Source organism: Nothoprocta perdicaria, unplaced genomic scaffold (genome assembly GCF_003342845.1).
Source record: "Nothoprocta perdicaria isolate Ctin4 unplaced genomic scaffold, notPer1 scaffold_40, whole genome shotgun sequence".
Lineage (NCBI taxonomy): Eukaryota > Metazoa > Chordata > Aves > Tinamiformes > Tinamidae > Nothoprocta > Nothoprocta perdicaria.
This window is the reverse complement of record NW_020455644.1, coordinates 2,898,729-2,920,539: the sequence shown is the minus strand read 5'-3', so window position 1 is coordinate 2,920,539 and position 21,811 is coordinate 2,898,729. Positions and strand designations below refer to the sequence as shown.

The 21,811-nt window shown below is 42.0% G+C and overlaps 1 protein-coding gene across 1 annotated transcript in view; it reads right to left on the bottom strand.

The window, feature by feature from the left end:
- TGFBR2 (transforming growth factor beta receptor 2) overlaps positions 1-21,811 on the bottom strand; it is a gene marked incomplete at its 5' end in the record, with an annotated part of 54,296 nt that overhangs the window by 10,246 nt on the left and 22,239 nt on the right. The window contains 4 exons of the mRNA XM_026045494.1: positions 1,429-1,570; positions 4,125-4,924; positions 16,208-16,398; positions 18,048-18,219. Coding sequence (XP_025901279.1) covers positions 1,429-1,570; positions 4,125-4,924; positions 16,208-16,398; positions 18,048-18,219 — 1,305 coding nt within the window. The remainder of the gene's footprint in view (positions 1-1,428; positions 1,571-4,124; positions 4,925-16,207; positions 16,399-18,047; positions 18,220-21,811) is intronic.

Sequence of the window (21,811 nt, the reverse complement as noted above, 5' to 3'; positions counted from 1 at the left end):
TTTCTTTCTTTCTTTCTTTCTTTCTTTCTTTCTTTCTTTCTTTCTTTCTTTCTTTCTTTCTTTCTTTCTTTCTTTCTTTCTTTCTTTCTTTCTTTTCCTTGAAATGCTTGACTAGAAAATGAATCCTTTTTCATGTTTTTAATGCTGGCACTAGCTGGATGCACACACAGTTGCTCTGTAGCCTTCCCGGCAGGGCGCGACTAGGGGCAAATCTGTCACCCACAGCCTCGTCCACCCACCAAGCCCAAATGCTGCTGAGACCCAGGAGAAGCCTGAGTTGGAGACATTCCTCCCTCCCGAACACAGCCACCCCAATGCAGCCACACAGGCATCCCACAGAGCCACTCTGGAGACCTCCATGTGCTTGTGGTATCCCACAGATTTCCACAGAGAAATAGGCTGCAGTTAGCAACTGCACATCTTCCCATGGACCCTGGTCCCCTCCTGTGCACTGTATTCCCCAAAATGTAGTCCTCTACTCTGCAGGACTGTCCTGTCTCTGTGGCAGCCCTCTGAGAAGCAACCGGTCCAAGTGCACTGGAAAATTTGCCTCTTTGGGAAAAGGAGAGCAAATTGGACCATAGTTTCACGCCTACCACAGTATCTGTTAGTGTTACCCGCAATATCCTCATTCCTTCGTCTCTGAAGAATTCTCCTTCAAATTCTGTGATATATAACACAGGTATTTCAACAGCAACTTCTAGCACATACCAGTGCGACACACTGGGAATTCTGCATCAATGTTATGCAAAGCAGACACAGAGATTTTGCTTCCATGAACAAACTCTGAATATGAATAAGCACAAGCACATTGCGTCTTCCTGATGCAATTCTGATAGCAAGTTCAACTCAGTTTTTTTAACTGCACTCTATAAAACAGCCCTCGGTTTTTCATGTGGATGATTTCTTGCAACATCATAGAGAATGATGGGCTGCAGCTGTGCTTTTTGGAAAAGCAGGAACATTTTTGGATTGCTATGACAATTCTTACTGAAATGATCAATTAATAAAAGTGACACTTGCATCACCCTCATTATATTTCAGAATTAACATTTAATCAAGGTAAATGGAGAGCAGTTACCACCTCCTGGTCTTATTATTTCAAGCTTTCTTACATTTCTAATCATTTTGGATCAGGATAGCTAGACAGTGTCAATCTGTGGTTTCTCAAGATGTTGTAATTTAAAGAAAAGTAGCCATTAACAATCTCTCAAAGCGGTTTATCTAACTGCAAATTTATCCTTACACCAATCAAGGACCCATTTTCTCACGATCTCAAATGCTTCTCCTTCAAACCTGCTCAGGGTACCTCGCACAACACCAAAGGCCTGTTAAGCTGAAGCATCCAAGGGCATTGGAACGACTGGAACTGCAAGAGCACATCAGTCCAAACACACCTTTAGGGATARGAAAACTGATGGCACTTACCTCCCACACCATTACAGCGAGATGTCATTTCCCAGAGGACCAAAGCCATGGAATACACATCTGTTTGCTTGAAGGACTCCACATTCTCGAGGTTCATCCGGGACTCCAGAACCTCAGGGGCCATGTACCTCGCTGTACCAACCTGCAGAAAGGGAGACAAAGGACTGCTCAGGAACTGAAACTGTAAATCATGTTTCAGACTGTAATTCATGCTYCAGATTCTGCTGTGATTTGACTTTGGCTTTCATAGAAACATTGCTATTTGACATGTACCAAACAAAGTAGACTATCCTTGGCACAAGCCATATATTCTGCTGCCAGAGGAATCTTTTCATTGTCTTGACTACCAGCTTACTTGTATCTCCCTTGGTGAAAGGTAAAAGCAAAATGCTAAAGATATATATATATATAAAAAAAAAAGGGTTCTTGGCCCTTGGTACCTTCCTAAACAAATGACTTTGCTACTGACAAGTTTTCTCACACTTTGGCTGTTTACRGAGAAAAACTTTGCCCTTTGGCAACTATTGTTTACGGAGTGCCTTTCAGATGAGCATGAAACACACTGCATTTCTTTTTGCACTTCATATTGTAGGGTTAGCTGTTCCTCTTCATGGTATATCTTAAAAATAAAGTGCTAAAATGCAGGCCTGGCAGAAGAAAACAAATACACAAATATTGAATGCAGAAGCACACATTTGAGCCACTGTTTGAAAAATGTTTCTCATAAAGTTTATACATGTTGAGTGATTTTCAGCAATGATTTTAGCAGCTTTGTTGTGCTCTAGATTATGATCTTGTATTACAGAAGACTAAGTTAAAAATATGTTTTAATCACACATACACACACAAAAGTATTTAAGGAGTAATTCCTGGGCCATTCAGCATTTGGTCTCAAATGACAAATCCTTCACAGGGTAGCATGTGGAAATATACTTCCCTTGGAAAAATCCAAACAGAATGCAGCTTTGACCAGCAAAGAATAGCTTCAAATGRGGGAATAGTTAACAATGAACATGGACAAGCACTAGTGGGTGATGCAGGAGGACCTGTGATTCAAATGAGACTGTACTTACAGTCATCACTATGGAGCCCAATAGCAAACAGCACTGGTAAAGATCATTTCAGTAAAAGAGTCTGCAATTGCGGGCAGCCATACCATAAATGTGGAATCTTGGGAGAATCCTACAGCATCTAGTTTACATGCTTCTGCAAACAGGCTTTATCACCCTGAGCTACGGGCAAAGGGGAAACGTGCCACAAAACTGTGATGCACCATACAGGACACATGAGGATAGAGAGATCAGGTCATTCCTTCTGTCTTAAGTATGGCAACAGCAGAGAATTCCCTAGTCAAAAATATCCAAAGAGTAAAATGGATGATGAAGCCATCTAATTGAAAAGTGCAATGGAAAATGCAGAAAAAAAAATAAAATGACTTCAAGAATGRTATCAAGCCAATCATATTTCCTTCCTGCTTAGGATTTATCTTCTGTTCTTCTCTGCCTCTGTCCTTTTATCTGCATTTAGATTATTAGGCTTTTGGGTCAAATACACTTCTCCCGCATCTTTAGAAACTCAAACCCTCATGCTCGAAGGCCTTTTTATGTATCTAAACTCCAGCAATGGGTTGCCCTTCTAGAATCTAGGTATACTTTCTTTTTGCAAATGTCTTAAGTTCTGAAGAAACGAACTGAAGTTTGTACTTCTACAGAACTTTTAGTGAGGGACCAGCTCTCTTCTTTGCAGTATATTAACATTCTTGGAACTTTTGGATCTTTTTTACTACAGCTTTCATATTTCTTAAATGCTGTTATGGGATGTTTTGTGTCCTGAGGTGTGTCAGTCAATCAAATTAGCAGTGGGTATCCCTTCTTACCTGAGTGAAACCATAGGGTCGCCAGCCCTGCTAAGATTCTAATGGGGAAAAACACAGTTCCCAGACAGTCACTAAGAACACTGATATTCTAAAGCTAATAAAGGTTGCATTTACATCATGTGTTAGGGAGCTGGGTAAATGGGAAAAAATGACCTTGTGCTCCAAACAATCTGCCTTGAATACTACAAGCTAAGGCTGGGCAGAAAAAACTAGGGAAAGCATTTCATTTATTTGCTTATATATTTGTTTATATAGATGTGAACCTATCTATAATTATATAAGTGTGGATTTGTTCACTTCATACATGGTCTGAATTTTTATTAAAAGAGACAATATTTAGAGATGCATTTGAAAGACAACACTTTCAAATCTTTCATAAATATCCTCCTGGCATCCCTGTGAAACAGGTATTATCCATGCTATTTAGTTGAGAAAGCAACAGGGTAATTATTATCTTATATTCTTGCATTTGTTTGCACATAGATAAAGTACCATAATCTTAAATATGCTTATTTTTGGCTCTCAATTTATCCGCTCACTTCTCTTGGTGATGGAGGACTGGCTTTGTATGGGCTGGCGTACACCAACTGGTCTGCTCGCACACAGCAGCGCTGCACTCAGGCCTGGAACTTGTCAGGATGTGAAGCACATCCGTCACTGTTGTTCTACTGTTAAGTTCAGAGCTTGTATCTTTATCATCAGCATTATTTCTATAATTTTCAGTAGAAAAGGCAGAATAGAAGTTATTTTCCTCTCTTCTCCCCAACTGCTCACACACCAACTGCTATAACACATACACCTCTCCAGACTTTTAACTTACCTGTCCACTGTTGGCCAAGTCGTCCACAGACAGAGAAGGATCCAGCCTCAGGGATAACCCAAAGTCACAGAGACAGCAGGTCAAATCATTTTTCACCAGGATGTTTGAGCTCTTCAGGTCTCTGTGCACGATAGGTGTTTTGGGACGACCACAGGGKGTGTGATCACTATGCAGATGGGCAATCCCTCGGGCCAAAGAGCCCCCCAGTTTCCAGAGGTCCTCCCAGCTGATGATGTGCCGTGTGAGGTATTCCTGCAAGTTTCCTCTCGCATGGAAAGCAGTGATCAACCAGTACTGTTTACCAAGATCTGTCTTGCGCTCCTCTGCTGTCAGGAATTGGAGGATGTTCTCATGTTTGAGGTTTACATCTGAAAAAATGTCTTTCTCTGTTTTCCAGGAGGCATACTCTTCATAGGGGAAGATCTTCACTGCCACGGTTTCATACTGCTCGGATGTATTTTGCTTCAGTTTGGCTTTATAGACTTCAGCAAACCTTCCTTTGCCAACAACAACGTCCAACTCAATGGGCAGCAGTTCTGTGTTGTGGTTGATGTTGTTGGCACAAGTAGAGCTGATGTCTGAGCGGTCATCRTCTAACATGATGGCACAAACATCACTGCAGTCCTTATGCTTCCTGGGCTTCACATTCTTCTCCCATGCCTTGTTGAGCTTCCTCTTTTTATGAGTGCGGTAGGCATAAAATATAACAATCACAGCAACAGAAATCACCAGTAATGGGACAAGACTTATGATTGTGACTTTGGAAATTTCATCTTTCTCTTCAGGCTTATGGGGGCTCTCTGTAAAGRGAAACAGAAGAAAGGTATGGGTGAATTTCATCCATTCAATGATTTCTTAGCTTTATGCATACAGGAGGCTAATAGTACTCTATATATCCAAAACACAATTCATGATTTCCTCCAAGAACAGAAACTAATAAAAATGATCACTCGTTTCTTACCTCTACAGGCTGTTGTGTAAATAGCCCTCTGCTTATCAGCACTTCACTGTCTGCTTATTTTATAAAGAGTCAGAACAGAGTGAGCAAGAAACTAATGAAATTTAATAGCTTTGTTCTTCTCTAGGGCTCTTATACATTATGGATGAAACCTTCACTTTCCTGAAGCTGAGAGTCAAAGTCTTCAGCACTTACTTTGGCAATGTACTCTTGACAAACCTGCTTCTGTAATCAGCAATCACATGAAAATGTTCGTTTTTTAAAGAGGAAATTGATAAATAAATAGWCAGTGCAGCATGTGAATTCCCACTTGTCCAGGTACCGCTCCAAATCTAGAATATATTGGTAGGATCCACCCAATGACATCTTCAGTGAGTTTGGACATACATAACTAACTACTTCATGCTAATATTCAGGCACACTATGTATGCCTGTACACGCATCTGAAAAGCATTCTCATCCTTAGATGTATGTGAAAGAGGCGCTGCTAGAATAAATTCAAACGCTTGTATGGATACAGGTGTTTGAATCCTGCAGGCAAAGTCAGGCTTTATGACACATCTGAAAATTGTCACACTGTGTATTTTCTGCACAGATTTATGCAACTGAAAACATCCCGTGCATCATTTGCTGGTTGTACGCTGGCTGCCATGGTGCAAAACAGTAGGTGCTTCAGTGCAAGCTCCTTAGCTAGTGCAGTCTGTAGCATATTCTAGAGGACCAACCATGAGGTTCAAGTGTGGTGCCCTCTCACCTCTAGAAGCAACCCTTCTAGCTCCCTTTGGGGGTACTTCTAAGAGGAGAGAAACTCTTAAAATTGAGGCCTCTGTGGGGGGAAAAGAAAAACAAAAGAACCTAAACTCTCAAGAAAACTTAAAAGAAAATAGCTTTCTCCTGAAAATAAATTAGGGAGGAAGGAGTGGAGTTTATTTTACTGTGCTTTAATGGACTTCAAAATCTGACTTGACTGGGCCCATGGAAATGTAGTCTCCTAGCCCATTTCTTCCTTTGAAGAGTCAATGCAAATGTACTATATTATCTTCCTGGCAGGGAGGGAGAGGAAGAGGCCCTGAAGGTCTAATCTGGAAGGTCTAAAACAACTGAAGCAGTAACCAAAGTAGCTGCTGTTGGCAACATGACACCCWAGGGGATCATTATGGCCATGTCCCTCACTCAAGTTCTGCATATCAAGCCAAATAAGTCAATACGAAAAAGAAAAGGTCGATAAGCTCTGAGGGAAAGTTGCTGCTAACTACATCAGGCAAAAGCCTGTTACCCATGAACTGTGCAGGAGAAAAGCTTCTCAAAATGAAGGTGAGCCCTCCTGAAAGGGATGGGGAAAAAACAGCTTTACAACTAGAATGAGCAGTACTGCTGACCCTCCAGTTTCACCTATAACCCCTTTCTATGACGGGAATCCAGTTATTTCGCAAGCAGCAGAGACCATCAGCCATTCAAAGGCAGTGGATAGGACATCTGAAGAGCACATTCCTTACAGGGCATGAATCCTGAACCAGGATTTGCTTCCTCCATTTGAAAGGTTCATCAACTAGACGTACAGCAAGCGATTCAATCTCTCTTATAGGGTTTTAACGGGAAAATTTTTCCAACACTGACACTGCCAGCTAGCCCGGGTTAGTAGCATCAGTAGCACTCCTGCTTCACCCACAAAAAGCTACATTTCCTTTTTACCTATGCAAATGAACCTTTTAAGATCAAAACCAGAACTAGCCTTCTCCCACACCTATGCAAATCACCTATTCTTTTTTTCTCAAGTGATTTGCCAAATGTTACTAACATGCCTATATTTAAAAATACCTCAGAGATTAGCTCTGTTCCTTCTGCTTCTCAGGATGTTGAAAGAGCAATACCCCAGATTTCTTACAGCTCTTGCTAGAGGAGTATAGATAGAAAGTCCCATGCCACTGCCATAAACAGGTTTTACAGTACTTATCCTCACATGCATTCTTTGCTCTCAAAAAATCTGCTTTAAGATGTAGGAAAACACTCTGGTGTGGACGAGTGATAATTTCACTAGGTTGGCTCTGTTTCAGAGTTGTGGCTGCAATCAGGCTGCAGCTTTGTGAATGCAACTGTGATCTGTGCCAATCACATGAGGCAGTTTTGATGAGCAAGGTTGGACCATGGTGKTTTTTTTTGCCTTTTCCTCCTCACTACAGCTGAGGACTCTTAGTTTGAATGCTGCTGCTGGAACTGAACATCACCAGCGTCACGTGGTGTGACTGTTAGCAGAAACCAGTGTGCTGTTTTAGGGAACTCTGTGTCTATTTCTTTTTTTTTTTTTTCTTTTTTTTTTGGCCACATTTACTAGTTGTCTTTCAAATTTCTTTCAAATTTCTCTTCACCACTGCAGATACCTGGGTAAACATGCAGATCTAACAAAGAAGAAACCAGCCCAGAGCCTCTGCTTCCTGACTGTTATGGTTACCCTGCCTGCCTGAGCATCTCTGGCCAGTGCTCTTGAGTGGCCTGTATTACTTTGACCCAGAAGTGAGAAGTCTCCAGCACATTTCACAGGCCCTTTGGCTCTTCCTCTTCGTGCATAAGACAAAGCTCTGCCTGTGGTACAGGGGGATTTCTGAAGAGAAGGGAGGGAGAAATTTGATGTTGCAAATGTCACTTGGAGAAGAGTGAAATAAAGAAAGGCAATGAAAGCAGAGGCTGAGCAATGCAGCTGCATCCTCATTCCGTCCTGCAGGCCTTGGCAGGAGGCAGCCAGGAAAAGGCCAGGCCAGGCACGTAAGGCTGCACATCCTGCACAGCAGGGATGAAACGCCAGCTCCTTCCCCGTTTTGTCCCAGTCAAAGGTTAAAGAGGGCGGGAATGAGCGCAGAGGGGGAGCTGTGAGTCAGGATTTCCGGTGCTGAGCTCGGAAGGAAGGGATGGAGCTGCTGCCAGCAGGATTCAGGGGACGGCAGCAGCACCGAGCCGGGGGCACTGACGGCTGCTCCAAGCAAACGCTTCTCAACTGCTTATGATTTTGACTACCAGCTTGCCCAAAACAGTATCAGGGTTTCTAGCAGAGCTAACTTTGCAGATGAAACAGCACACAAAGTTAGGGCAGGATCAAAACTGAGAGTGCCTCTGTATGTTTGCACAGTGACTAGCCAACATTCCCTGGCTTGGCAGTGGGAATCCAAGAATAAATATATGCATTTGCTTACAGATAAATGCCCATGAATCAAAACTCAGTTTTGTAAATGCCAGTGCAGCCTCCTCTTGAATAGAGGATTTCCCAGTCCCAGAGGATTTCAGTCCCAGAAATGGGACTGAAGTGGCAGGCAAGGAAATGGTTAAATACAACAAGCTTTGAAAACACGTTCCTAAATAACTTTCCCCACCCAGAACTATTATTCAGATAGGTCAGTCCTCCTCAAACTTCAAAAGAGCCTATTAAAATAGCATAACAATAGAAAAGTCCAGCTAAAAAGAAAGCTTCCTGTATGTGGTTTAAACTAAATAGAAGGCATCTGCACTACCCTTGGCACTACCTAAGTCTTTAGGGAATAGCACTCAGGTGCTGAGAAAAATGGAAACCCTGTAGAGCCCTAGGACGTCTCAAAGCACATTATCGATCTGCCTGCCAATTCCTTAGGTTGGATTGTGTGCCTTGGATTGAACTTTGGTATCACTGAACTCTGGAAATAAACTCAGTGACACAAAACAAAAATAAAACTGGCACTCATGCTTTGACGCGCAGGGCAGCACTGATGCACAGCTAGAACTGACGGGACTCTCTGAACGCTGCCCARTGCTTGTGCTGTTTCTCAAGTTGCAGTCTATTCTCTCACTAGTAAAAGCTACATAGCATTCTATATTGGCAGAACTCACATTAAACATATTAATGCTGACATATTTCTAGCTCAGTGTCTACTGCCTTAAAAACTGCCAGAAACACTGTCACAAAACATGGGCGAGAACCTGGCCTGTGATCCAGTTATTTTGCAAGCTCCTGAGACACAAAGCGGCCCTTTGAGCTGACCAGAGGACAACAACTCCGTTTTGCAGCAATTCCGAGGTTTCAAAGTTTGGTTTCAATGCCACATTGGAATGAAAACTAAAACCTTTTGAATGTTTTTGCATAAACAGAATTCTGTTCAAATGTTGTGCTTTGGCAAGAGATGTGAGTGTTTAATCCCCAGCAGTGAGAGGACTAGTCTGGGGTATGGGAGCTCCAAGTTCAAGTCCTGCTTTGTTTGATTCAGGGAAGAGCTTTTCATCTTTGATTATTCTGACTCAGGCAAAATGGGTGTTTAAGCCTTGAGTCCTTGCTACTTTCTGGGCAAGACATTCGGAAATAAAACATGAAAACGTCTGTCTGTCTGTCCCTCTCTCTCTCTCTCTAGTGCTACTTTCTTGATGAAAACTAATTCCACAAAATGTTTCAACTTCAGTGAAATGAGATTTCATGGCCCCTGACCAGCTGTTTAGGTTAACTTAGTTTATGTCCATAGAAGAATCACCAAGTGATGAAGAAGCTCTCTAATCGACCTCCTCCTGGGTCTTCCTGATTTTGGACTTAAAATTAAACTGGTTCGGAATTATTCAGCAAAACATCTTCAGTTGGGAAATATTCCTATACTTGAACCAGAAATCCGTCTTCTGGGTAGACAAAAAGGGTAATGAGAGTTGCTTGCACTCTTAACAACATTTAATAAACCTCCTAATTTTATGGAAATGGATTTTTTTGTTGAGGAGATTTGCTGCTTTTAACATTCGTGAGCTCTTTCCTTAGGAAAAGGGTTGACCTCCTACAAAATACTTGGAAATAATCAAATTCAAATGCTGCATCTTCAACTAACCTCTGTCTTTTTATCCTGATTATTCTCAATCAGGTAAAATGCGAGTTTAGACCTTGTGTGCTTGCTACTTTCTGGGCAAGACACTTGGAAAGAAAATATGAAAAAGTCTTTCCCTCTCTAGTGCTACTTCTATTGATGAAAACTTGATGAAAGCTTTTTCTTTTCTTCCTCACTTCGTAAGATTTTTTTTCAACTTTACATTTTTGTGGCACATAAAATCAGTTCCTCCCCTCCCTCAGCTCTTTGCTGAGCCATATGATGGCAGATGCAATAGATTATCAGACTTCAAAATCAGAGGGGATGACGAAGAGTCTCTGCCTTGCTACCAGGTGAAAAATAACCCATGGTATTTCTTTTAAACTTCCCCACAATTCAATTCATGCAGCCAGTTTTTGACCTTGACTTACTTTATTATATATGTACTTTTTTATTTGAACTAGCTAACTCCAACCAATCATGGTTAGTAACTTTCCCTTGATCTACACATCTCCATCTTTTAGTTTAAAGAGGAGGCATCCAAGGCACCCAAAAGCCTGCTGGCAGTGTCTGCTGAAGCAGCCCCTTGGGGAGGCACTAGCACCAGTGGCACCATTTTGCCCTCTGTTATGTCCAGGGTTTATCCCCTGCCAGTTACACCGTGCAATTACACCAGGGAAAAGTCACACAAACGCACGTGTCACCCGAGGAGAGTGGCCACATCTTAGTCATACCATGGGGACAGGCAGCTTGGCTGCCTCTGGATGGCCTGTGCATGGCTTGCTCCACTGGAAAGGCTGGGCAGCAATGATGCAATGGATATTTCAGCTATTGTCAGAGGAATTTTGTGTTTAAACTGACTGCCAAGTATGCTGTTCAGCACTCTGGAGGTTTAAGAAACTGCTAAGTTCTAAGACAGAACAAATAACTATTTTGGGGGGCGTTTTTTTGTTTGTTTGTTTGTTTTTCCCTTTTTTTCCCCTTCACTGTTGGCTAGAATTCCCTGCATTTTCTGGCATGGCATCCTTTTTTTTTTTTTTTTTTTTTTTTTTTTTTTTTTTTTTTTTTTTTTTTTTTTTTTTTTTTTTTTTTTTTTTTTTTTTTTTTTTTTTTTTTTTTTCTTTCCCCCCTCTCACACATCTTGACATTTGTAGCTGAGCTTTTCTCCTCGGCGATATGGAAACCAACATCATCTAATTTTACATGATGCAGCCATGTTTCTGCGATACATGCCTCAGTTGCACAATTCAGTGTCTCCTGCTGTTTGCTAGTGGTTTTCTGGAACAAATCAATCTCCCCAGTTTCAATATGTTCCAACAGATGCCACACATTAACCACTATTTTTATTCTCAGCCTGAGTTTCACCCCTCCAACCTTTCCCAAAATATTATGTTGCCAGTGTTAGTTACAGTTTGTTTCTGTCTGTAATTATTAAACTCTCCTCCATGACAACCTGATAAAAGGCTGGCCACATTCCCACACTTATTAAGCTCTCAAGTGATGCAAACTGTAACAAATACGCCAACCAAAGTCGAAGGGATCTGCCTAGTTTGTTTTTACATAAATCTGTAACCTAGCTCTGCATGGCTGCTTTCCTGGGGAGCACACAATAAAAATAAAGCGGAGCAAAACAGAAAATTGGCTTCTTTTGCCTCTTTCCCTTCTACTTCCTTTCTGTCCCACAAAGTGGATCAGGCGTTCGGCGCTGAGCAGCCTCCCCTTTGGCCGTTCCCAGCTGCAGCCTTTGGGTGGGTCTCTGGCTGCAAACACCTAGGAGAAAACACTGCAACCCGCGCCAGCCGTGGGGCCGTGGGGCCACGTGCAGCGTTATGCAATGGCTACTGACCTCGTTTACGGGCAGCGGGTGGACTGGCACCTTCTGAGCGTGTTAGTTGGGCAAGAGAGAAACGGGTTAGTGAAAGTCTTTGTTAGAAGCCGCTTGGAGGCAGGCTGGCTGCAGTCGTGTCCCTTCGGCTCTTCCRCGCGCTCCGGAAAGCTCATCGCATGAGCGCTTAGGGCTTGGCGGCTGCTGGCGCACGGGTCTGTTAAGCCTGCTCTTAAGCCTGAGGTCCTTCTACGCAGTCAAGTGAAAACCACTAAAGCTTTGACTCTAGCAAGGARAGGAAGAGGAGAGAAAGCAAAAGACAGGAGCAAATACATTAGAGACAAGCGAGACTCCAAGCTAAGGAAACTCTGAGACACTGCGGAGCTTTGCCATGATCCCTGCGTGGGACACAGCCCCGCGGGGCAGGCGCTGTAGCTGAACAACAGCCGTGGTCACCCAGGCTACAGTCGTACACAGTGAGTAAGCACCACGCTTGACACACACCGAAGGCACGGGCTGCAGTTTGTCCGGGCAAATGATTCAGGGAGTAGCCGCATTTCATTAATCAAATACCTACGTGCCTCTTGCACTGTCTCGGTTAACGAGCTCAGGAAAACGGTGAAGACTGTGAAGGAAAACGTGAAGACTGTTAGCAGCACAGCACCCTCCTCTCCTCCAGCACACGTCCCCAAAGAGCTCCGTCAGCCCCATGAACTCGTGTTGACCAGTCATCTCTGTCACTGAAGTTTTGCTATTTTAAGGCAACTGCTTGGATGACTCAGGAAACCATGAAAACTTGTATACACAGTTGCTAATAAAGGTTTCTTCCATGTTACGACATGATGGGGTGGGAATGCCCAAAATAATGATCTAATCTGGCAGTACATGAGGAATAGAAAGAGTCTACCTGAATATTCCCACTGATACCTACTTGGAAACTACACGGAGATCTGGATGATACAGTAAGAAAATGAGAATGAAAAAAACAAGCAAACAAAAAAACCCACCAAAATCCCACCAAACCAACCAACCACACACGCACACAAAACGAAATAACTCTGACAGAGCTGAGCTGTAGATCTGCAGTGCACCTCCAACTCTGCAATTTTACTTGTGTTGAATGGGATGTCCAGTATGGCAACGGCACGTATGACAACTGCATGCATCACCTGTGGTTGCAGGGATTTGTTTTCGGTCTGCAGTGTCCCATGTGGAGGTCACCCTTTCAAACGCAGCTGAATGAATGTATCTGAAGGAGCCTGCACCAAACAGCCGCACTATTAACAGGCATGTTATGCATAACATTGCATTACATGTACATATCCCACCTCCTATGCTATAGGGAGGGTGACCGGTCACCTCTGCCTATACAGAACAGGTCAGATATGAGGATGGAAAGAGCATTGGCCTCTTCCTTTGTGTCAATAAGCCTTGACCTTGGCCAACCAGCTTAGGATTGTAAAACAAAACAAACTTAGTGATTTGTCAGGCTCCTCCTGCTTGATGAACATGGGCTGGGAGACGGCGCGGCAAGGGGAATGCTGCGGAACGAAGCTGCCAAAACCTCAGGAGAAGGCTGGCCCTATGCTAGCAGCTAGAGACACCTTCAGCTCTTCTTAACAGGTTAAAAAATAAGGGAATGTAAAAAGTTTTGTATGGAAGAACCACCGGAAAATAATAGACAGCAGCAAAGAAAAACCCTGATATTTGAGTCCTGTACTCTGCTTTTCTATGCCAGGAGGACAAAGTCCCTATGCCTGCCACCTAGACAACATCTCCCTCGCCAACCAGAGCCTTTCTTGCTCTGCTTTTGGCAGATCTTTTCCTGTCTTTTTACTCTGTGGCTTTGCCTTCTGGTAACACTGACATTAGACATTTGAATAAATAATAATTAAAACAGACCAGCACTGAGTTTTGCTGTGAGAAGCATTTTTCTACCACAGAGTGTAAACTGTTTGCCAGTCGCCCACAATTATGTTTGGCAAAAAAACAGGATTAAAAAATAAACAAGGTAGCCAAAGTTACAATGACTACCTGTCTCTGGATGTTATTTCCCTGAGAACTACAGAGCACTGCTTGGAACAGCTAGGCACAAAATATTTTCCACCAACCACTTGTGGCCTGACATGCCAGTGACCAGAACCAGGGCCAGAAGCCCTCAGAGCAGCAGAATTACCGGTGTATCTCGGCACATGTCTAGTACATCTTGTTTATTTTGCACATTGGCAATTTAAACAAAAAGTCCCTGCAGACATTTGATTTGGATGCAACCACTTCAAATCTTTCCAAAGCCACTCTTAAGTGAGTCATAATACCTCAATGCTATCCAAGATCTTTAGATGGTGGTRTCTAAATATTGAGCCGAGAGGTTTACCTTTAACTGGTAGCAACCGATACATGCTGACAGAGCCATAAAACATTTTTTTTTATAATCAACAACAGCTCAGCTGTGAATCACTGGAATGTAGTGACTAACCTCTGGGGAAAATCAGAACCTGCCGCTTCACCCACGTTTTTATTTCTTACCTGGGCAATGCCAGGAACAAAATAAACCTGGTTTTGTCTTAAATGTGCATCCAGTAGAAAAAGAGCTAGAACACACCTCACATATTACAGCAGCAGCTTCACAGGGAAAGTGCTGATTAATAGGTGAAGGAATAGAACCTTGCTTATAGGCTTAGTTTCTGCTAAGAAGTAAGCCTTACTTYTTCCACATTTCTACATTTTGATCAGGTCTTCTTAAACTAGTGTTTGTCCCGTCTGTCTAAACAGAAAAAACGTGCAAAAACGTGGCAAAAATCTTCACTCTGGTGTACAACTAGAGAGAAAAAATAAATAAAAAGGCAAGAACAATGTACAGAATAGATCTGGATGACAGTCATTCTAAAGGCAAAATTATTACAGGCTATTATCTAGTTGTCTGGAGGAGCCGCGGAGCAGCTGGCTGTGATGTTCTGCTCAAAGTTAAACACAGACAGGAAACCGCATGTCTGATACTGTAAAAATCGTTTGTCTTCCTGCCATGGCTAAGCAGGCAAGCAACCCAAAGGGGCTGTTTTCATTTAAAAGTAACACTAATCCACAACAATAAAACAGGAATGGCAAAACCTCCATCTCCCCCCACTGCTTGTGTTCAGGCTTATGTTTCTGAGTGAGCTGGAAGCGGTACAACCAGTAGAGCTGCCTCTTTTTTTTGTTGCCTGGGTCCTTATCTAGAGTTATTCACTTACTCCATGCGAATGCAGAGCACGGCTTTCATGACTCACCTACACTGCTAAAAGCACATGGCCTGGAAGCAAAAGCTGAACTCACCCAAAGAGTGAAAGGAATCAGATTAGCAGGTTTTCATGTATACCATGCATCGTTTTAGGCTGCTCTGGCAGTTTGAATGCACAGCAGAGTACATGGGAATGAAGGCACTTAATGTTGGTTTTATGGAGCAGTTCTCATAAACATAAGTACAGAAGACACACGTTCGACAGACTGATTATACTCAGCTGTAGAGCTCCAGAAGAAACTGCCATAACATGACTAATTCATAACAAATTAGCACAAATCTACAAGGGTGGAGTTAGCTTTGTATAGAGACTCCAGACAGCTGACAGACAGCAAGATCTTTCCACTGGGAATATGTTCCCATTGATAAAATCAAGGCCAGCTATTAGAATCAGGTCCGGGGTCTATTGCCTGGGCTCACTGTAGCTGTATTTATTTTGGTGTAGTTGAAGTTCACCTGAGTAAAGATGAACATACAACCATGGACTGGCAGCCGGGTTTCCTTGTTTGAAATCAAGCTTGGGCAGGGGAGAAGGAAGAGGCAAGGAGGTGGCACTAGATGTGGACAGCGTGGGCCAATGCAGCAGAGACCTCTTAGCTAGCCTGTGGCTGATCTGGTATGGCTTTGCAACCTAAGCTAGTTAGCCACCTTGGAGGTTGAGAACTACTCATGCAGTTCTCCATCTCAGTGCAGGCGTGCATCATGTTTCCCAAAAGCTGAAGTAGTGTCCCAATCTCTTGCTATCTTCCCCTTGCTATTCCCCCTTTCCTGAGGAACTTACAGGCAGTGGACACTGGTGTGGTGTGTCATCCTTACTTAAGAGTGTAGGAACTGATCTATATCTATACAAGTGCCATGATATGGCAATACAGAATTAAATAGGGCATTTGCCTCCTCTCTGTGCATTAGAAGGTAATTAGCCTATGCTGCACTTCGAAGTGACAACAAGCACAACTTCAAGCAGGTTGCTTTCATGATTAAAGCAACTTCTAAGCACAGCATCTTGGGCTGAGTATCAGAAGTGTTTCAAACGGAAGACAGCCTGGCATGAAGAAATAGTCCTTGGAAACAGAAAAGAAAGGCAGAGATTTTGCAAGGCTCAAAGAATATCCTCAGGTACTGGAAATTGCTGGAAACTGCAACTCCAAAGTCCACCGGTAGAATAGGTTTTATATTGCTTGCAAGCCACAACACAGAAATGCAAGAAAAAAATATTAAACCAACCTGTTGAAAAAATGAGCATGTCATTGCATTCTTCTCCTGTACAGGAACACATGAACATCAATCCTCCAACATCCTTCTTCTCTTTCATTAGACACTTATCTGAGCTGGAGTCATCCAACGTGTGACCATAGAGTTTTTTCTGGGGATCATGGCATATTGTTTCTAATGTCTTATTTTCATCATTCTCTCTCCTAAAAATGAGGAGGAAAAAACTGAAATCAGAGAAGGAATATTTTACAAACAAAGCAGAGAGGACTATGTTTGGCTGAAATTTGCCTCTTTTGGGAACTCAAATGGTATTTGAAGAACTTCATATGTTTTTCTCTGGCTTTCCTGGATGGGAAGATTTTCTGGGACTTGGCCACACCGAGGCATCTGTACAATGGCACAGATATCCCTGTATCATGTTACACTAAGCAGTAATGAGTGCCTTTGAAAATCTCACCCAGAATTATTCAAGCTAATGCTCRATGAACTGCTGTGAAACTCACAACATACTTTGGGGTTTTGTGGTCACTGTGCAGACAGTAAAAATCTGTGGGAAATTATAATAAAAATGGAATTATTTCCTCAAAATCTGAGGAATTTCTACCGGATTGGCTTTTTGTTGTGTTTTGTTTTTGAAGCCTACAATCAGGATAATTTCTGCACTGAATCAGTTAGCGTCAGCATTTTTATTTTGGGGGGAAAAAAAATAGAAACTAGTGCAAACCAGAGCTGCCTGTCAGGGAAATATTAAAAGTTTAAAATATGGCTCACATTAGAAGGTTTTGTTGTGGTTCCACAAATTATCTTTCATTGACACAAGAGACAGACAGGAACAGCAATTTAAATATAGTTTTCAACTCAGTTGTCTTCTGGACAATTTGGCCAATGAAACATCCAGAATGTACCTAAAATTGCACTCCAGCCACTTTGTGCGACAATAACCAACTCTAAATACTTACTCTAGGAACAGATGAAAAGTGTAGGCTGAGCTGATTCTGCATTTCCTTTTGCAATGTATGGTGTCTTTATCTAATTATGTTGAACAAGTCAAGGGACAAGTCAATGGACACTACTACTCCGTCAAAACCCATCAAAATCATTTATTTCTCTAAGTGGTTCTAATTATGCTCCTAACTCAGCAGCAATATTGCAAATACTTAGTTCTGTTGCTTTTAGACAATTATGAACCCCAAAAGGCTGGTTTTGGTTTTCTTTGGTAGGATTGGCTTACAGTTTATGGGAAAGTAAAATCCTCATTTTTAGATTGGAAGGCAGTTTTAGATTCAAGTATCCCTAAAAAAAAAGGTAGTATGAGTCAAATACTTTCATATGCCTCTGATTTTTCAGAACTTAGGCAGAAACTACAGAACAGCTAATATATTTAAACCAAAGACAGCATATACATTAAAGATTTCTCCCCATTAAGAGAAAGCCTATAAATGGTAAATAAGGTGATAGAGGTACATAAACTAATTTGCTGTTAAACCCAGAGAGAACTGCTTTTCTTTAGTAAATGTCACCATGATCATCTCTGAGTCTCAATTCTGCTTCTACTCTAGGAGTGCTGTGGGCGGATGCAGTTTAACAGTTTGAGCAAGAACATGCCTCTTCTCCAATAACAGCATAATCTGGAACAGAACTTTAAAAAAACAGAACAAAACAAAACTCTCCAGAACATTTCATATCAAGATTGTTGTTGACCTCACATAACTCTCAGTACAGTTAGCACAACCACAAGACAGAAGAGAGAAAACAGAGCCTGGTGAGTAGGGAGATTCAGAGCATCACGTTAGGAAAGTACTAAGCAATGATGGATGAGGATATGCCTTGCCCGTATCAAGAAATAACTTACCATATAGCAACACAGACTTCATTATTATTCTCGCAGATAGAGGTGATGTTGCAGTTGCTCTTGCACTCATGTTGGTTTAAGCAGGTTGTAACTTTAACGTCACAAAATTTGCACAGGTTGCGCACCTGGAATCCATTTTCCTTAGTCATGTCTACAGGAGACCTAATTTCAGCTTTTAGGGAAAAAAAAAAAAAAAAAAGAGAGAGAGAATGAAACTCATCAATAATGGTAAATCAACAGATTATATTATTGCTTATTATGAAGATATGTTTTTCATCAGCAGCCCTCTCAGAATATCTCTGATCTTGTCTAGCTACCAGTTTGGTTTGCAACACAGAAAGTGCCACTCTGTCTAGACCAGGATAATCAAAGCAAATTTGAAAAGCGAAGCCAACTTCTACTATCTTCAGCAAGAGCAGAAGTTGCTTAGTGGTCTACAGAATCAACCTTGCTCTGAGTTCAGCTTGCACTGAACAAACTACTCTGCAGCTGCCCACCTGCATTGTTTACAGGCAGTGTGCAGGTCCCTTGTGCAGGATCCCGCATCATGCACCGTGGGTCATCGTAGCTGTCSATACTGCAGTGCAAAACATGCTGGGAATGCACACAAGGTGCACGACAGCTTTATGACACAGCTCTTGATCAGTTCTGCAAACATGCCTTCACTGACCTGAGCCATAACGTGGGTGTTATCCCTAATATGACCACTACTCACACAGCAAAACCTGTAGCTGAGGCTGGTGGCCAGTCTAAGGTAGGTGATCTGCCACACAGTACGGATGAACCTCAGGCTGGAAATGCAACAGGGAATCTGTGCAGCAACAGGACATCTGTGCGTCTCATGTAGGCTGCTGCTAGACTGTTATGGGACTCAAGCAAATGTGCAAGGAAAGCCTGCCTTGTGAAATTCTACAACAGCTACATTTCTACATCCAGGCATTGAAAACCTTACTTGCTTACTGGTTCTGAATAAGTTTAGCACTCTCTCTCTGCTTCACCGTGGTAGCAGTAATAGAAGAGATGTTATTTATCCCAACATATGAATTTCAGGAAATATATTTTTAGTTCGAAAGCTATTCTGAAAAGCTAGCATGACTACAAGGAACAGAAAATGCCAACATAAACTTTTTCTAAAGCTAAAATGAATATGCAACTATCTGGAGTAGACTTGACTACAACAGTTTCAATCTGATTCACTATGTAATATATTTGGAAAAGAGGGTTGAGGCAATGTAAAGAGACGCCAGGCTTTATTCAGTACAACACTTCCCTTGCAGCCACTTGTGTGTTCTGACTAGGTTCATATTGTTATAGATGGCCAAATGYTGCTCGTCAACCAGTAACAGGCAACCAGGGATTTGCAATTTTTCCCTTTACCCTCCACTAGCTGTGATTTTTTTTCTTCCTTCTAGAGCTTTACTACTAGAAATATTTCATTGCAGGAATTAAATATACACACTTTTTCCATAAGGAAATAAAAAGACTGCTTGCAAACATGTTTAATGGATTTCTGAACCTTTGTGAAGTTCTGACAGAAAAGTGTCTCCATCCCTCCTCATCCAAAACCCACGTCCTTCTCTTTGCTAGCAAGCTACAGTACTGACCTAARGTCTCTGATCTTACTGCCATTTGTAATCAATGGCAAAACTCCTAATGAAATTAATAGTACAGCAGAAACTCTCGTGTGCAGGGGAGGGTTAGGATGAGCTCACTGGGAGCACTTATGAGGGTGGAGAATGCTGGCAATATGCTACAGGCTGAGGTAAACATTTCTTCTCCTGAAGTATTTGTGTTGCAGTAATTCCCTGAAGTGGAATATAAGAACAAAGCCTCATTGAAGTAGGTGTTGTAGGACCCCAAAAGGTCTTGATTCTGATATACAGCTATATATTATATAGTATATATTAACACATATAAAATATATATTTATAAATTCATCAGGATGCTAAATTGCTCCACTCTTGCATGGCACCATCTATTTACCACATATTCAAGAGACACTGATAATCAGTTTTATTTGTTTAGCTAGTTCACAATAATGACCAAGCATCTTGATTAAGTGGGACTGTCCCTATGCCCTGTAAGACACAACTTGTGGTCCTAAAAGTCTGGACAAGCAATGTAGACAAGTATTAAGGAGTCACTTTTTCCAAAGATGGCCCACAGAGACTGACTCACCCAAGCTCCTGTGTCTACACCACACAACTGAGCACAGTGAACAGACACCTGGTGCTCAAACTGGACATGCTTGGGCCACATCTCCACTGTCTTGGTTCTGAGCTAACGAGATTGTGTTTCACTAGGTAGCTGCAGCACCGTGTGCATCTGTCTCAGACACTGCCCTCCCACATTCTTCTCTGGCTTCCTCAACACTTCGAACAGGCGCATGATCCTCGTAAATGATGCAGAAGTTATTTCATGCCCATAAAAAAAGGCTTCTTCATTAGGGTCCAATATCACACTGAAAAACTGTCCAGCTAATTCAAACCATCCGCACAGCTTAGGAATCGYGGCATTACATGATTGACTTTGACTTGAACAAGGTTAACTTGGGAAGGGCTAACTACACGTAGACAACGCAAGCCAAAGGCCACAAGAAGACAGGTCCCTTGGTGACTGCTTTGAGCATATTATATTTGTAGATAGGCAGGGCCCATTTCTGTGTTGTTYGCAGCTATGCCAGGTTCTGCCAAGACTCACCCACTGGAACAAACAGAAGAAAATATGTTTGGACTTCTTCCAAAGAGGGATCTCCAAACCAAGCAACTCGGTTAAAAATAAATAAATAAATAAATAAATAAATAAATAAATAAATAAATAAATAAATAAATGCTGGGAACTAGCAATCCTCTGTAAGGTCATAAACCTTAAGTTCCTAAGTCAAGAATGGTTACCTTTAATTCAAGCAATAGTAATCTGAGCAGTTAGGCCAGGTTAAACTGAGGACAAAAGCTAAAGGTATATTTAGGACTTCCACAACCCACTGTACTTCAGTTTCCTCCCCAAAATTCTCATAACAAAGGCTGGCAAAGTAGTAACTCTTTTCTTCATTTCTCTGGCAGTTCAAGGTACATGGATGAACTGTCCATATGTACAAACCTTTTTTTTTCCCACACTTCAGCACCTGCTTTAAGTTGAGACTGCAGTTTACTTTCCTTCATACTGCCATATTGCTCCAGCAGGTATCGATGTGTTGTTTGTTCAGCTCTCTTTTGTTTACTCTGATAACTCAGGCATCCAACTAATTTCAAACTAAGTGGGTTAAACCCAAGTTTTACTTGAGGTCAACACCAAAGTACGACTTGTCAATCTTTGAAATGGCCCAAGGTGAAATCCAGAAACAGATATGAGGTTATCAATGTCTGTCACCTTAGCCTGCTACCAGAATCTGAGCACTTAAAAATCAAGGAAAGACAAGTCTGCTTCCAAGTCACATGAACTCAGAGGTGTCTCTAATCAACTGAAAGCTGGAAAATGGCAAAATGACTCTTCCCTTAGGAGGTGTATTCACTCATCCCCTGCTAGGCCCACAAGCAAGAGCGGCCCAGGAAAAGCAACATTGCTTCTCTTTTGGTATCTACTTTTATGCACATCTCCAAGACTACTTGACTACTTTATTGCCTAGCTCACACAACACCTTGTGTTAAACTCTTTAAGCTTTCTTCTACTGAGCTGACCAAAGTCATTTAAACACTTTGAACAAAAGCAATCTTTCAATATGCATAAGCCAGTCTGTGCGTGTACTGGGAAAGTAACTGAGAAAA